Raw genomic sequence first — 17,185 nt, forward strand, 5'->3', positions numbered from 1 at the left:
TATCACCTCTGGAAATTCTAAGGTCAAAGAATAAGCATCCTACAGGACTTTGAACAAACAAATGACTTGAAGTAGTTGTCAGCAAGGAGACTTGGCTAGGCCCAGCTTCCCAAGAGTACAACTAAGAATCACCTATGAACCCAAAAGTGAGTGTTCCCCACTGAGCGGAACAGCACTCAGTACCTCTGGCCAAGCCACAGGTTCTGACCAGGTGGTTACCTCCATCCCCAGCATTAAAGATGGCTGCATTGCATGTGTGTGGTTTCCCTGCTAGTGACAACCCTGAGTGTCATGCTATAGACAACAGCAGATTGTTGTTGCTGTAAACTAACTGTCAGAAGTTAGGGAAGATTCCAGATGACAGGCTCACGGGCCTGGCACAGAGAGAGAAGAACATGATATGGGGGTAGGGGGGAGTACCTGAAAGTAGTTGGGAGGGGGTCACACTGTGTGTATTTCCTGTGCTGTCAAGAAGGCCGGCACATGGCAGGCTCTGCTCAGTCTCCCACGATATTCAGTCTGAGCATCAGCACTAAGGCAGCTCCTGTGGAGGGCCAGGAACGTCTCTGATGATAAATGGCCTGCCCAGGAGACACCCTGCCTCCCTGTCAAAAGTTCCCAAGCCTCAGTACTATGGGGGTCACCAGGCCAGATGGTGCCCAGGCCTGCTGGCATGAGGGCCAGTCTCAGACACCGTGCTCGGGCATGGTGAGAACTAGAAAGGTCACAAACGGATCTTGTATGTCCCGCACATAGAAGACTGCTTGCTCGTATTCCATGGGGTATTTGTGTGTGCGTTCATTCATGTAGAGGTTTCTTTTGAACTGCTTGTGTGGGGATATATGCATGGAAGTGCAGGTATCTGCAGGGGCCGTGGGTGTCAGACCCTCTGGAGCTGCAATTCCAGACAGCTGTGCGCTGCCCGGTGTGCATGCTGGGAACTGAGTTCAGGTTCTCTGCAAGAGCTGGGCACCCTTTGAACTACGGAGTCATTTCCACCACTCCTATATTTTTATCTGTTCAACTGAGCTATAATTTACACATAACAAATTTTAATTTAAAAATATGCTTCCATGACTTTTGACTAAGAGCCACATCAGTATATACATACTGCACTGGGATCACAGACTGCAGCCCATGGGCCAAGCCCATCGCCCAACCTGGTTTTATTTTAAACCCTTTCAGTGGCATAAGGAAAACAAAGCTTGCATTAGCCCACACAGACGAAAATATTTGCTGTTGCCTCTTTACAGGAAAAGCATGGGCATTTGATATACCACTTCTCTGAGCTCTCAGCTCCCCCTGACCTTTCACCGGTGCCCTCTACCCCCCAGCAACTCTGATCTGCTTTCTATCAGGCAGTCTTGCCTTTCCTAGGGTCTTCTGTAAATGAAACCATCTAGTCTGTTGCCTTTGGTGTCTGGCTTCTTTCACTTGCAGTGCTTTGAGATTCACTGTCTGGGCTTTTGCGTCTAGGAGTGAGTCCTTCATTCCTTTGTTCCGTTCTCTTTGCACCGTGTGAGAGCAGATTAAAGGCATAGTTCCCCTCCGAGAGGGCGGATGGCATCCTTACGCTTTACCCGTGTGCAGCGTGGTGGTCAGGCCTGGAGCCCAGGCATGCCCACTCTCACTGTCCTTGTCTTCGTAGGCATGAACAACCGAGAGGTGCTGGAGCAGGTGGAGAGAGGTTACCGGATGCCCTGCCCTCAGGACTGCCCCATCTCCTTGCACGAGCTCATGATCCACTGCTGGAAGAAGGATCCGGAAGAGCGCCCCACTTTCGAGTACTTGCAGGGCTTCCTGGAGGACTACTTTACCGCCACAGAGCCCCAGTACCAGCCCGGTGAAAACCTGTGAGAGCCTGCTCTTCAGAGACCTCCTCCCAGAGGCCTCCCCACCCCTCCCCATTAGCTTCCAATTCCGTAGCCAGCTGCCCCTGAGCAGCGAGAACCGTCCAGGATCAGATTGCATGTGACTCTGAAGCTGACGAACTTCCATGGCCCTCATTAATGACACTTGTCCCCCAATCCGAACCTCCTCTGTGAAGCATCCAAGACAGAAGCGTGTTATTTCTCAGACTTTGGAAATGCATTGTATCGATGTGATGTCAAAGGCCGACCTCTGTTCAGTGTAAATAGTCGCTCCCGTGCCAACACTCCTAGTGCTTTCCTTTTTTAAAAAAAAAAAAAAAAAATGCAAATCCTATGTGATTTTAACTCTGTCTTCACCTGATTCAACTAAAAAGAAGTATTATTTTCCAAAAGTGGCCTCTTTGTCTAAAACAATAAAATTTTTTTTCATGTTTTAACAAAAACCGATCAGGACAGGTGTTTGTTTTTTTTCTTTTTTATACATATGAATATATATACATATATATATATAAACATATGTTCCTGTACATACACCATGTGGGTGCTACCATGGAGACTGGCCCTAGAAGGCCTCATAGTTACAGGACCCAGAGTGGGGGTTACTGCAGAGACCTGCATATCTAAGCACTGGTATCATTCTGAAAGCCGGTGGCCTCATTTTTGACTTCTACAAAGCATGATTTTTCCCCCTTCATTTGGATTGCACTTTTTTGGTTCCTAATCATACCTGTAGATTGTTGTTCATGTGACTTTTCAGGTCCCTGAGCTGAGTTCCCACGTTTTAGTAGCAGTTTTCGCTCCAGCAAGGGAGCACCCTTAAGCAGGCAGCCAGCCAGTCCTATCTTGAGAGCTGGAAGACGGACGGACGGAGACCACACAGACTTCCTGTATAAATATGAATGCCGAAGTGTTTCAAATGTTCTTTTATTTAATAAATCTTGTAACCACATTTAAATGGTCTAAAACCCATATAGCATTGTAGTCACAGCAACCTACTAAACTTTCTCATGCAACTAAAATTATGGGGAAGGCAAGGGTGGGGGGTTGTACATGTCCCATTGTAAAATAAGTGTTTTAATGTCCTGTACTGCTAATGAATGACTCTCCATGTCAAGAGTACTCCAGCGAATAACTATGCACTACTTTACATTTCATGGGGGTGCACAAAAAAGTATTACAGTTTTAGTTGCTATTTGTACCAACCTTGAATTACATATGTCTAACAACAACAAATCAATTCCTATTTCTATTGAGTTTTTTAATACTGAATAGCAACTCTGAAGTCTTAATTCCTTTTTTGTTAATGATTTATTTGTGAGTTTACATTTTTAAATTGTTTAACTTTCTTAATTTAGTAATTAAAAAGAGAGCATTTTACATTTGAAACAAAAAAATTGCTTCATTTGTGTATCACAGGAGGTGCCCTAGGCGTTCTGTGACATGTCTGTCCCTCACCAGATGGTGAAGAATCACCTGGTGAATTTGGCCATTGTGCAGTGATTTCCAAATGACAGAAACATTCAGAACATCTGGAGACCCTCCCCACCAAAAGGCAAAGCAAATGTTTGGCTAATTCAGAGGATTGTTACAGCAAAACGGGACATACCTGAGCGCTGAAGTTTTTCTGACCCTGTCTCTAAAAGGAATTTACTGTGTCTCATTTGTAGAGGATACAATAGTGTTTCTTGACCTTGAGACATAAATACATTTTATGTCTCAAGTCGGACCCCTCTACTTTTATAGTGAAGTTGCCGGTCAGGAAACAGTGCGATATGTGGAAAGGGTGGTGGGTGGGCCGGGTAACCGTCCAGGCCTGGGATCTACCATCATTCCCTGCAGAACCTTGAGCAGCCGCTGCACCTCACCTACAGGCCCCTCTGGAGAGGAGGTACAGATGCTCTCTAGCTCCTTGCAGCCTTAACTTCTTAAGACACCAAGGTCACTGGTGTCATATGGAGCCACATAAGGAAAGAAAAGGGTTTTATTGTTACTGAAATAACACTTAACCTTTAAAAAAGGCTTTTTAGCATTTGGGGGAAAATGTAAAATAATATTTTAAAATCAAAACTTTATTATTTTGGATATGAATACCCTTGACAGGATTCCAAAGACTCACTAGGTACAATTTTTATCACATTGGACTACTCATTAACAGGTTCTAGATATTTTTTTTAAGGTAACTATTTTCAATCCTTACTTCATGTTAGGTAATTTGCAAATATTCTCTGGAGGATTTTTGTTTTGACTTATTGAAAAATCTGAAAAAGAAACCATTTTAAGCAGAAACTGTTTGAGAAAAAAACATTTGCTTTTTATTTCATCAAGTGAGTTCACTGTGGATTCTTGGGTATAAAGGAAAATTAAGGACATAGGGCACACTTACGAGATCAGAACCCTGGGGCATTCCAGAATGTGTATGTAGCCTTCCAGAGTAGAAGAAATGCAATCAGGAAGAAATCAGAAAAGGGTCCAGGTTTCCCTAAGTGTCCAATGTGCTTTTGAGAGCTAGTCCTCTAGGGAGTCCTGATTGATTGTCCCGAGGTCACCCCTAGGGAGTCTTGATTGTCCCAAGGTCACTTCTAAGGAGTCACAAGTGATAGAAGTTGGGGTCAGGGGACTGAAGGTGCCCACCAGAAAGTTCTGTTATTACAAAAGTAAAATACCACTTTACTGTGAAGGATGTGGGAAAAAAAAAAAAAACTCTCTTTTTTTTGTGGGGGGGAGTTCTTTATGTTACTGTTTTTCTTTAGTAACCCAGAATAAGGATGTAAGTACTTGCTCTCTAGGAGAACACCAACTGGCATTGCTCAGCTGCATAGGATGCCTTCCCAATAAATGATTTTCACTTCCAAAATATCAAAGTCCATTGTCATAGCTCAGGAGTAAATGTTGATCAAAGGGTTCCTCCTCACGCCATTGACCCTGCACCACAAACTCAGGCTGCAGCATTGAGGTGCCCGACAGGACCCTGGGAGATGCTGGGTCCCATGAGTCAGGGCATCAATGGACTTTCGAGGCCCTGCCATGGTGGGAACAGGTGTTTCCATGGGAAAAGGCAAGGGTAACCATGAACCCTTAAAACCTCCCCATAACTCAAGACCTCCAGGTGCCTGGGGGTATTTACTCACTGGGAGACAGATGGGAATCCTTCTGTGGCTACATCTCAGCGGTGAAGGGTTTTCTAGTAGCACCAGAGCCACAGTATTGTTATCTGCAATTTCCCAGGGGCCTGTAACAGCGCCTGCCATATTAATCGGAATGGTTCTTTCACGGGAAGGTAAGGTTTTCGGCAGCGTGCCAAGGAGGATAGTACCATAGCTTCCTGCAGTAGAGGCGGGGTTCTCTATAGTTGGCCGTGACACAGAGCAAGACATTTCCTAACAAGCCATATTTGAGTAAAATGGTGTTTGGTCAATTTGTTCTGAAAGATATTTTAATAGATTCAGATGGCTTTTGTTGGCTTGCTTTCCACTGTATGCTACACTGTGAGATTCAGTGAGGCTAATGTCAAAAATCTCTTTTCTGGAGGGAAGACAAGAGGGAGGAAGGAGATGGGCTTTGATCCTGGAGGGGGAAAAACAGCTCACGCAGCATCAGTATCTGTGTTTAATTTTTTTTTTTTTTGTTAAATTCTCAAATGTAGATTCTAACTCCATAAAACATAATGAAAGATAATGTCTGTGGTATCTTTTAAATATCAAATGGACCTTCATAATTTGTGTTTGTATCAATATTCAGAGACGTTTCATAACAACCATCCAAACCATTCCTCATCTTTACCCAGTAATGCAAAATACTCAGAATCCCATGGGAAAGACATGGGGACCAATATATCCTTATTTTAAATTAAAAGTGGGAGCATATGCTGGATAGTGGTGGCGCACACCTTTAATCCCAGCACTCGGGAGGCAGAGGCAGGTGGATCTCTGTGAGTTCGAGGCCAGCCTGGTCTACAGAGCGAGATCCAGGAAAGGCGCAAAGCTACACAGAGAAACCCTGTCTCAAAAAAAAAAAAAAAGTGGGAGCATATAGCTAAGTGGTAGAGCACTTGCCTTGCAAGCCTGAGGCCCTGAGTTCATTCTCTAACACCACACACACACACACACACACACACACACACACACACACACACACACAGATCTAGAGGTTGAAATACAAATCAGTGGTTTGTGATTTTGTAGGAACGGCCCTGTGAGAATGCAATGCTTGATAAATGACAGCCCTCCCAGCAGCCAGAACACTGTGCTCCTCTCTGAAGCACTCAATGCATGGCATCCTGTGCTGCATACCACACCGGTGTGCATAGCGGCACTGCTCTTCTCCCAGTGGCTTTTCCAGGGCAGGCTGCGCACTCGTCAGGACCGGAAACTGTGCGGTATTCTGATTTTACTCTTCTTGAACAACGATGGGCTTCTGGCAGATGTGGGGCTGATACACGGGTAGATGGTTAGGTGGGCAGTACCCACCAGTCAGTGGGCTGATGTTTTGCCGTTCTTATCTGAGAGCCCGCTGAGGGCGAGGGAGCTGTAACCTGCTGCCTCAGCACCAGCCCTGCCCATTGGAATGTGCGGTCATCCGTCTTCAAGATAACTGTGAAGGCTCCACCTGCAGCCTGAACCAGACGCAATCGGTGATCCCACACCTTCCCCAAGGTCTTGCCACAACACCCATGGGTAGAAACTCAGACTTCTTAAAGCATTATAGCTGACCACACAGAGCAAAAAGTCACCAAGTGAGGTGGAGTCCACAGTGTGCTCGAGAGAGGTCCTATTTGAATTTGATGATTCTATGAGAACTTTTGATATTCCATTTCCTGAGATAACCATCTTCGTTTTCACATCACAGTGTTTCTCCAGACCATCCAGGTGTGCCGTGTCCCCAGCCAGTGGCTCGCAGTGTCGCTGTTACAGCTCTCATGACCAGGCTGCTTCTGGCCTGTGTGAGAAACACTGTACGCGGTGGTGGCTTACTTTTGTGTGGAGACTGAACGTGGGAAAGGTATCGTTCCCCACCCCCGCCCCCGCCCCCACCCAGGAGGCTTTTCTGACTCCCTTCTCACTCAGCCAAGAGCAGCCTCATGACTGAATGGGAGAAAAGGCAAGAGAGAGAGAGTCCAATGACGGAAAGAAGAGGCCACCCAGAGCCTCCTGGATGTAGAGATCAGATAGGCCTCCTTGGCCAGGACGTTGGGAGTAGGAACAGGAAGGATGGAGACCCCCCGGGCAAAGGAGAAGAGGCCTAAGCTGGGAAGAGAGGCGCCCTGGGTCGTCGCTCTTTGGAGAAAGGTGATGGGGCAAGGATGATCGTGAGTACTCATGAGGACTGGTTATTATCGTGCCTCACTTCAGCGTGTGGTCTGTGCTCATTATGAGCTTGACCGTGTGCACCGAAGACACACAGTGAACCTTCACAGCCCAGTGGAGGCGGAGGCCCAAAGGACGAGCTGCAGCTAGTCTGTAGATGGGAAGCCCAGGACTCAGTGGAAGACATGTGTCGGCTCTGCTGGAGGTCTGCAGGAGGAACTGCCAGCGCTCAGTGGAGGTGGCTTAAGTATTGCAGTGTAGGGACACTTCCTGCCTTCCAAGGTGACACCTGACTCCCGTGCTTTGAACACAGAAGCTGCTTGGTAAATGAGTCCAAAGAAGAAAAGCTGCATTAAAACTCTCTCTCTCTCCCTCCCTCCCTCCCTTCCTCCCTCCTTCTCTCTCCCTCCCTCCTCCTCCTTCTCCCTCTCTCTCTCTCTCTCTCCCTCCCTCTCCCTCCCTCCCTCCCTCTCTCTCTTCCTCTCTCTCTCTCTCTCTCTCTCTCTCTCTCTCTCTCTCTCTCTCTCTCTCTCTCTCTCGACTCTCTCTCTCTCTCCCCACCCACCAGACTTTCTAGACAGAAGGGTGGTAAGTGACACCATTGAAGGACAGAGGGTAAGGCGCTTTGGACATCTGTTTTTTGGTAGATTAGTTGGTTTGTTGGTGATTGTGTGTGTGTGTGTGTGTGTGTGTGTGTGTGTGTGTGTGTGTGTGTGTGCAAGTGCATGCCACAGCATGCATGTGGAGGTCAGAGGACAACCTTGGGTGTTAGTCCTTTTTACCAGCCACCTTGTTTGAGATGGGATCTCTTGTTCGCCACTATGGACGCTGGACCAACTGGCCTGAGCGTTCCAGAGAGTCACCTGCCTGCTTCCCACCTTGTCCTAAGAATGCTGGAGTTACACATGTGTGCTTCTGCCTCCCATTTACACGGGTTCTAGAGACCCAAATTCAGTCTCTCGTGAATGCATAGCAAGCCCTTTACCGACTGAACCACCTCTCCAGCCCCAAGAATGAGTTCCAGGCAGGATGTTGATTCCAGGGTCCCTGCTGGAGTGTGGCTGGGAATATAGAGTACAAGAACCCAAGAACTGCTAGCAAAGAGCTTGTACTGATAACTCAGTAACTCCCTTTGGGGCAGCTGATAGCGAGAGCTCTCCCGTTTGTGTGTCTGTCATTCTCTCCTGGCTAGCCACGCCGTTTCACTTGCTGGGTCACACGGTATGAAAACTCATGGAAGGTACTGCTCAAAATCACAAGGTGTTCTGCTTGTTTTGTTCTGGGTGTTTTCCTTTTAGCTAATTGTCTGGTGCTTGGTATGTAATAATCTAATTGGAAAATATGTAATATGTAAAAAGCTAATTGGAAGCAGGAGAGAGTGAAATGAGTACTATTCGGATAGTATTTTTAATGAAAAGCATACATGCAAGACTGTGGGGAAACAGCACCAGAGATTTCTTCCTTTTTTTTTTTTTTTTTTTTTTTTTGCATGTGTTTACAAACGGATTCACATAAGCCTGTCACAAACTAAATCCAAGCATGTGGATCCTTTCCTTTCATTTTTTCAGACCCCCCACCCAGGGCACTGGAGGATATCAGGAGGGAGCCAAGCCCCTGGAGAACCGGGCACTGGAACCCCAGCCACCCTAAATGGAGCTGAAGGTCTGTCAATTCCCAGAGAGTGAGTGAGGAAACGGTTAGCACATGACAGCAGTTGCCTAGCGAGTTAGGGAACGAATAACAATGCTTTCTGGTAAATTAGCCATATTACATTGCGCACAGCAGAAAGATGGAGAGAGGACTGTTAAAACGGAATGATAATCTGCGTGCATCCTTTACATAGACTGCATTGATTTCTCCACTTTGATAGACTTCTTGATTTTAAAACATGGGCGGGGCTCCAGGGGCGCTCCGCAAAGCACCGGTTGTGAGACAGTGAGGAAGTGGAGGAGGAAACAGTGTAATCAGCAAAAACCTTCCTGAGCCACTTCACCCGCGAACATCAGAAAATGTTTGTTTGTACATTCCTGAAGGTCTCTAAGTGGAAATGCGAGGCATTCATCATTGTCTTTGCTATCGCTAAACCGTGACCTCCCCGTGTTGGAGGGCAGGAAAGCAGCGATGCTTCGTTCTGTGCGTATTTGTCTGCCCTGGTTCAAACAGTTCCTGGGTTTTGAATAGCAGGGGGAGGAGGATGGAAATGGAGCAGAGCTGTACTTAAAACGGCAAGCCAAGAACAAAAGCAGCATGCGTGCAGCCAAAGGGGACCTTGGAAGATACATAGATGAAACAAAACGCCATGCTTGGCTGAGATTCTGTGTTCGAAAGCAAATGCAAAATGGAGAGCGTTGTTCCGACCGTAAAGGTTTCTCGGTCTGCCATTCGTTTGAAATAAAAAAAGGTCCCTGTAATCCACTTTGACAGTCGGAAGCTGCACTGTTGCTCTGAGTTATGATATTTGCTCACGACTAATACAGATTCTTCCAAAGCCGTGTGGCATTGGTGGCTGTAGCATACATACCCTGCCCTTCGGCAGAACACAGTCATGCCAGTCAGCTTTCATTGACGCCTTGCCTCCTCTTCCCATCCCCCACACCCTTCCGCTGCTTCCCATTAGAATCACACCATTTTCACTTCATCCTTTGTTTGCTTGGTCGCATCTCCCTTCGTAGGGTCCCTATTAATTTATTAAAGGCAGACTTTTTTTCTTTTTAAAGAAAGGTTCTCACTATGCATCCCAGGCTGACCTCAAACTCAAGGTCTTCCTGCCTCAGCCTTCCAACCGCTGGCATTTGGGGCATGCGCTACCATGCCTAGGTAGACCCTTAGGTCTCTACCCTTTAAACCTGTGGCTGCTGGACTATCCCCAGTAGGTGTCCTGTGTGAGATTTGCCTTGTCTTCTCTGTAACCTTGGTGGTCTCAGAAAGCTGAACTCCATGACCCACAAATCTCAACACCTCTGTTCTGGGCTCCCATTTTAGGTAGGCAAAGGGATCCGTGACCCCAGTTCTCATCTTACCCCCAGCCCCCAACCCTGCCACCAACCTATGATTTATCAGACACTAGCTTGCTACCTGCGTCCCCTGCCACTCGCTATCCATCAGCTTTATGCAAATAGAAAAGACAACCCTACCTCAGCATGCTTTCCTGCCATCTGCCAGGAAATTGCTCCAATAAATATGCAAAAGGATAATGACTCAAATGTGAACGCCGCCCCCTCAAATTGTGTGGTACAAACCAGCACAACTCAGTGTGTCAAGCCAGCAGTGCGGGATCACCAGAGCTGTCCTGAGACCCTGCAGAGAAATCCTAGCCCCTGGAGGTGAGCCTTGCCTGTTTGAAACTTGAACATCGAAGCCTTCCAGTCATGATCAGAAATGGCGGAGAGACAGTTTCTGCAAGAGACGGTCCCTGGGTAGCAGTGGCAGCCACAATGACAGACTTCTAGGATTTAGTCAGAGCTTAGACTCTCATGTTGAGCAGACAAAGCTATCCAAGTCTGGGAGCTGGCAAGCCTGAGCCCTCAGGGCCCCAGGGCAGGGACTGTGCTCACCCAGGGTCGCCATCCCCCTCTCTCTGTCTCTGCTGCTTCTCACTGATCGTCCCATCCACTTCCCATTCAGCATGGCCCCCACTTCCTGGTAATCTTTGGCTACATAACAAATCGCCCCCAAAACTTCATGGCAGAAATAGAAGCAAGCTGTGTATTTTGCTCAGAGACCTGCAGTTAGAGAGGCTCATGGGGACCACTGGCCTCTGCTCCCCAGAGCAGCAGCTGGGGATCTCTTAACAATAGCTCACTAGCTGCTGTCACTAGCTGCTGAGCAAGAACCCAGCTGGGACCGTGGGTGAGGCCTTGGGCTCCCAGGTGGCCCGTGGGCTGGCTCACACAGCGGAGCCCGTGTTCAGACATCCCAGCTGACTCATGACAAGGCAGACACAAGCTGCTCCCACCAAGGCCTAACTTCAAGTTTCTAAACAAAAAGAGATGGCTGGGGATTCTAGTCGTGAGATTTGGAATTGTTTTTAGCAGCCCATCACCAGATCATGGAGGCTGTCACAGCTCTCTCAGATACCCACCCTCCCACCCGAAATGCTGTGTCTAGGAAAACGAAAACTGCATCTCCCAGACTTCCTTACCGTTTGGACCCCAACGGGGAATTAGACTGTACCAATCAGATGTACTTGTGAAGGTTTGGAAGCTTAAGGGAGCTATATGCCAGGTCCCTGCAGCCTGTACTTAGGTCCTAGGAAGCAAGGTCATGCAGCCCATGATGTCTCATCTCCAGCTTCATGGGTGTCACGATTCAGTTGGTGAGGTGCCATTGGCTAGACTCCATGTTCCAGCAGGCACTCAAAGGTGGTGGTGGTAGCCCATGCCATCCCTGGCTTCCTGTCTACGCTCTGGCCTTGTTTTGCAGTCACAGGTCTGTAGCTACAGCTCCAAGAAGCTCAGATGGCTTGTTGTGTCTCATCTTCCTGGTTTGTGCAAGAGGCCACGGGTCCGCTAGCAGAGTGGTTCGCCTGGTGCCCTCTTCCAGCCCTTCCAACAAGTCCCTAAGTTGTTACAGGACATCTCTCTTCACTTCAAAACGTGCCTCCTGTGCTGACCCCTATCAGCATCCTCAGATGAGCCCCACAATTGTGTCCCCTTTCTGTCCGTCTTTTCCTGCTGGCTCTCTCTCGCTGGTCATTCTTTGTGTTTCCTTCCCGTGATGGGGGATTGAACCTAAGGCCCACACACACTGGGCAAACACTCTCAGCAGTAGCCATTCTTTCAGTATTTATAGAGCATCTACACATGTGCCAACCAAGGTTTCTCATGGCTGAGAAAAACCCAGGAGTAAACAGATTTGCATCTGCCCTCATGGGGGACACAGAGCAGGAGCCAGCAAACACACCCTCCGGGGCCTGTTGGCTTGCTTTCTTTGGTATGTAAAGTTTCTAGACACAGCCACACCCATTTGGTTCTGTTCTGTCCAAAGCTGACTTCACCCAGTGCTGGCAATATTGAGCACTGATTGACCTAAAACTCTGAAAATACTTTAGATAGCGTTTGCCCACTCCATCTTGAAGCAAGTTCCCAGTCATACTCCTGTGGCTCCCATCTGCGGGAATTGTTCTCCCTGCAGATTCTGTAAAGCAGTGGGTCACATGCGGAGTTCAGGGCTAAGCATTTCATGAGCATCCTCTGGGCTCATGCTCATCATCTTGGGGACATACCGCCATCATCATCATCATCATTAGTCTTTGTTGCTGTTTTGCTTTGCTTCTATTCGTCAAGACAGGGTTTCTCTGTGCAGCCCCTGCAGTTCAATCTGTAAACCTCAAACTCGGACCTGCCTGTCTCTGCCTCCTTTATGAGTCACTGTTATTATGACCCCTGCTTTCCTGACAAGGAGACAGATTGAGAGAGATTTGGGTTCACATGACTGAGCAGATGGCAGTGCTATTAACAGGGAGAGAAGACCTGAAGGAGGACGGAAAAGGACAGACTCACGGACGGGTGCTAGTGAGGTACCTGCAGACCCACACAGGGAGCTGTATCCTCTCGCATCTTGCTACATGGAAAGTGGGGGCTTCAACTCAGTACAGTGGAGCTGGAGAGTTTCTCCCCAGCTCCCGCCAAGCCCCGGCAGTCCTGCAGCCCACTTATAAAATAAACACACAGACTCTTATATTATTTAAACTGTTTGGCCTAATGGCTCAGGCTTTTAGCTATCCAGTTCTTACATCTTAAATTAACCCATTTTTATAAATCTATACCTTGCCACATGGCTTGTGGCTTACCAATATCTCACATGTTGGTACTCATGGTGGCGGCTGGCAGCGTCTCTCTGCCTCAGCCTTCCACTTCCCAGAATTTTCTTTTTTGCTTGTCCCACCTATACTTCCTGCCTGGCTACTGGCCAATCAGCATTTTATTTATACAGAGTGATATCCACAGCACTTTGGGGGTCAGAGCTAATAACAAGCCATAACAGAAGTCTGGCAGTGGTAGCACACGCCCTTAATCACGATCACATGACAGGCAGATCTCTGTGTGTTCAAGGATACAGCCAGCATGGAGACACACGCCTTTAATCTCAATACCAACCATAGAGACCTGGAAGTCTGTATAGACAGACAGTGACGAGGAGGTCATGTGGTTGGGTTTACAACCAATAAGAAGACAAAAAGTCAACAAAAAGACAAACACACAAAAAGTAGGCCTCTTTTTCATGGGAAGGATTGGCCGCGGCAGCGAAGGATATAAAAGGGTTTTTAGTATTGGCTCTTAGCTACTGCTCTGACCTCTTGGGCTTTTAACTCTGCATTTGGCTCTGTGTTTCTTATTTAATAAGACTGTTACATCTACAGTATAGATGTGGGATTCAAAGCACAGTTCTGTCACCAACTAGCTGTGTGACTCTGGGCAAGCTATGGGACCTCATTGAGCCTTTCAGCTTCTGGGTCCTCGTATAGTAAAATGGGCTTTTGAGGAAACGAAGAAGCAGGATAGTTTGTGAGGGGGGAGACCAGGAAGAGAAAGAGGAGTGAGAAAGGAAAATAGAGAGGAGATGAACAAGAGCAAGGTACAACGAGACACATTTAGTTTAAAAGGTAAATAAATAAAAAGGATCTGCAAACAGCGCCTAGACGAGTACTTGGCACGTGGCAGAAGTTTCACACATGTGGGCAACCTGCCCTGCATTTCCAACCTCACCTTTCATCCAAGAGAATAATCTTCTAAAATTACAACTTTCATCACATCGTTCTCTTTCTGACTGGAAGGACACCTGTGCCTGAAGGACCGGCCTCGCCCACCCCGCCCCACCCCCACTCGGCAGCAGGGTATGCCCTTTCATGTTTTACCATGTGACACTCTGCCCTACAAAAGAGTTGAGATGGGTGGAGTGGAATCCACCCACAGGGAAGCCAGCCTTTGGCTACTGGCCATTGAATCCAATCCTCTCCCTTAAGCTGGAACCAAAACTAAGAAACTGGGTACTTGGCATTGGAGTTGGGGACAGAGATGGCCCCATGGAAGAAGAAGCAGCCAAGTACACAATCTGCAGAAAGAAGCAGTGGCTGGAGAGATCCAACAGAGCGTGGTCCTGGGACTCTCTCAGTCTGCCTACAGTCTCAGTGGGGAAGTCAACCGTACTGCCTTGAACAACTCTTTTTTGTTTGTTTGTTTGTTTGTTTGTTTGTTTTGGTTTTTCGAGACAGGGTTTCTCTGTGTAGCTTTGCACCTTACCTTTCCTGGAACTCACGCTGTAGCCCAGGTTGGCATTGAACTCACAAAGATCCGCCTGCCTCTGCCTCCTGAGTGCTGGGATTAAAGGCATGCGCCACCCCCGCTCCTTGAACACTCTTTATCTGGAATTCTCTGAATCATCTCTTGTGGCTAATTCAAGGGAGTCCACTCACACCAGCTGGCCCCACTCTCTCTGTCCCATCATCCTACCCTGTCTTCTGGCTTCATAAAATGAACCACACCTCCAGACATGCCCTGCTCTGTCCTCTTCTTGAATCGCCCCTCAGGACCCTAACATCAAGCAGTGGCTGCCTTCTAACAGCATCTTTTACCTGGCTGCTGGTCATCCGGTGGCATGCAGCACTTCACTGCCTGCTGTGGGTGTCAGTCCATGTCCTGGAGTTTTCCTTCTGGCCTCCAAGTTCACTGAGGGTAGGGACTTGGCACACTTCAGACCCTCAGATATTACACTGAACTCAGTCCAAGGACCGGAATCCTCAATTGCCATCTGAGTTACTTCAATACAAAGTATGATGCCAGCATAAGGCTTTTTTTTTTTTTCTAAAATGGAAATGCATTTAGGGAATGCTTCACATTAAAGGGATGAAAAATCAAAGGGCACATTTTTGGCTAGAAGTTCTGAGTCTGAGAGATGCAAATAAATTGAAGATTTTTTTTTTTTGTTTCCTGAATTGATTGGAACCACGAACGACATTGGATTTGGTGCTTAACGTTAGACTTTCTGGAACTTTTTGCTGGGTAAAAATGCTGTGTTAGGATTGCTGTGGTCTCCAGTTAAAGCACCAAACTGGACAAGGACAGCTGGAGTAACCCATGCAAGCCTTTAGCCCCACCCCTAGCTGAACCAAGAGGTACCCCTGGCTTCAGACTTATCAGGACAGGGTGGTGTGCGTGCGTGCGTGCGTGCGTGCGTGCGTGTATGTGATAATTGGATACATGGTCACTCAAATGCAAGATTCTATGGCTCCAGGTCAAGAATAGCTAGCCGCTCCCTCAGGCAGACAGCGCTGAAATATTAGCTGCATGTGCCAGCATGTAACAATTTCCCATGGCAATCTTGACTGCAGATGTGGGCCTGGCAGTTGGTCTGGGGCCTTGGGCCTGGGGTTCACCCAGCCCCAGACACCCTCAGCTTAGTGACTACTCAGTGACCCAGTGACCACATCCCCACCTTGCTCTCATACCTCCCCTTCCCTCTGTGGTCTGTGCTTGGGGTCATAGGTCATAGACACATCAAGAACTTATTCCAAGCCCTCTCAAAGAGGGAGAGACTCCCCATGGCTGAAATTAAGTATATTTTCTTGCACTGATCCCTGTTCCCTCCCAAGTTTTCTGAAGAGAGAGTAAACAAGCCAACCTCAAACCACAGATCTAGGCCTGCCTTGGCATGACCTAAGTAAATCCTTATAAAGACTGGCCTGGGCCTTCCCTAGACCTACTCAGTCAAGCCTTTTTGGACAGGAGGCCAGAAACTTGTCTCTGAACATGTGTCTTAGTCTGTTCTGGCTGCTACAACAGAAATACCATAGGCTGAGTGACTTATAAACAGCAGAATGTTTGTTTCTCACAGTTCTGCACGCTGGGAAATCCAAGATCCAGGCATCAACAGATTTGATGTCTGTGGGTCCCTGCCACCAAGATGGTCTGTAGACAGTCATCTCCCGTTTTACATTTTTTATTTTATGTTTGTGGTCGTATCAGTACTTCTCTATGGCTGTGATAAGGCACCGTGACCAAGACAACTCACAGAATGAATAATTGGTTTGGGCTCATGGCTCTGGAGGGAGGAGGGTCCATTGTGGCAGGGAAGCATGGCAGCAGGTGGCAGAAATGGTAGCAGCAACAACTGAGACTCACATCTCCAACAGCAAGCAGGAAACAGAGCAAACTGGGAACGGGGCTGTGTGTTTTAAACTCAAAGCCCTTCCCCAGTGAAACATCTCCTCCAACACGGCCACATCTCCTCAGCTTCCCCAGACAGGGCTACCCACTGAGGACCAAGCACTCCAATGACTGAGGCTATGAAGGGCGTTTTGCCTGCCTCTCTGTGCACTACCTATGTACCTAGTTTCTGTGGAGACAAAAGAGGTCATTGGATTCCCTGGGACTGGAGTCACAGACACAAGCTGCCATGTGGGTGCTGGAAATTGAACCTGGGAGAGAAGCCAGTGCCCTTGACTGCTGAGCTGTCTCTCCAGCCCCAAGGTCATCCTCTTACTGTGTTCTCACATGGCTGAGAGGAGGGAGATCACAGCAGCCCACTGCATAAACCCTCACAATCATCTCCCAATTCTAATGCCACCCCTTCTAATGCCATTATCCTGGGAGTTAGGAGCTCAGCATATGGACCCAGGGGCACAAACTTTAGTCCGTAGCAGTGTGCTGACCTTTGCCCTCTCACCTCCCTCCTACTGAAAACTTGTGGTAGCAGGATATTCCGTGACACACACGTGTGGTCCAGGTCCTACCTGCCTGGCCTCATTGGCCCAGCCTGTAAGGCTCCTGCCCGTAGCTTTGATCTGGGGAAGCAACTGTCTTCTCTTGCTGGGATGAGGAATATGATGCCCTCCAGGGAGGGACAAGGACTGTCTCAGCCATGGGCCTTCAGCTTTTGGAGAAGCCAACCAAGCCAGGTTAGACTGGACAGGCTCAGTGTGCCTCAACTCCTGAGCAAGCAAGTCCCTGGGATGACAGGTCTAGTAGCCTGTGGTAAGGTTCCTGGGGGTGGCTGGTGCTTCCTAACTTCCTC

General features: G+C 47.9%; 1 protein-coding gene across 4 annotated transcripts in view; it reads left to right on the forward strand.

The window, feature by feature from the left end:
* The window catches only part of Fyn (FYN proto-oncogene, Src family tyrosine kinase), a 198,093-nt gene extending 195,273 nt beyond the window's left edge, over positions 1-2,820 (forward strand). For all 4 annotated transcript variants that reach the window (XM_052751429.1, XM_052751428.1, XM_052751431.1 and 1 more), the window contains one exon: positions 1,649-2,820. In XM_052751429.1, coding sequence (XP_052607389.1) covers positions 1,649-1,857 — 209 coding nt within the window. In that variant the 3' untranslated portion in view covers positions 1,858-2,820. The remainder of the gene's footprint in view (positions 1-1,648) is intronic.
* Positions 2,821-17,185: the final 14,365 nt, after the last annotated feature.

The sequence above is a fragment of the Peromyscus californicus genome, unplaced genomic scaffold (genome assembly GCF_007827085.1).
Source record: "Peromyscus californicus insignis strain IS unplaced genomic scaffold, ASM782708v3 Scaffold_22__1_contigs__length_63687245, whole genome shotgun sequence".
NCBI classification, from domain to species: Eukaryota; Metazoa; Chordata; class Mammalia; order Rodentia; family Cricetidae; genus Peromyscus; species Peromyscus californicus.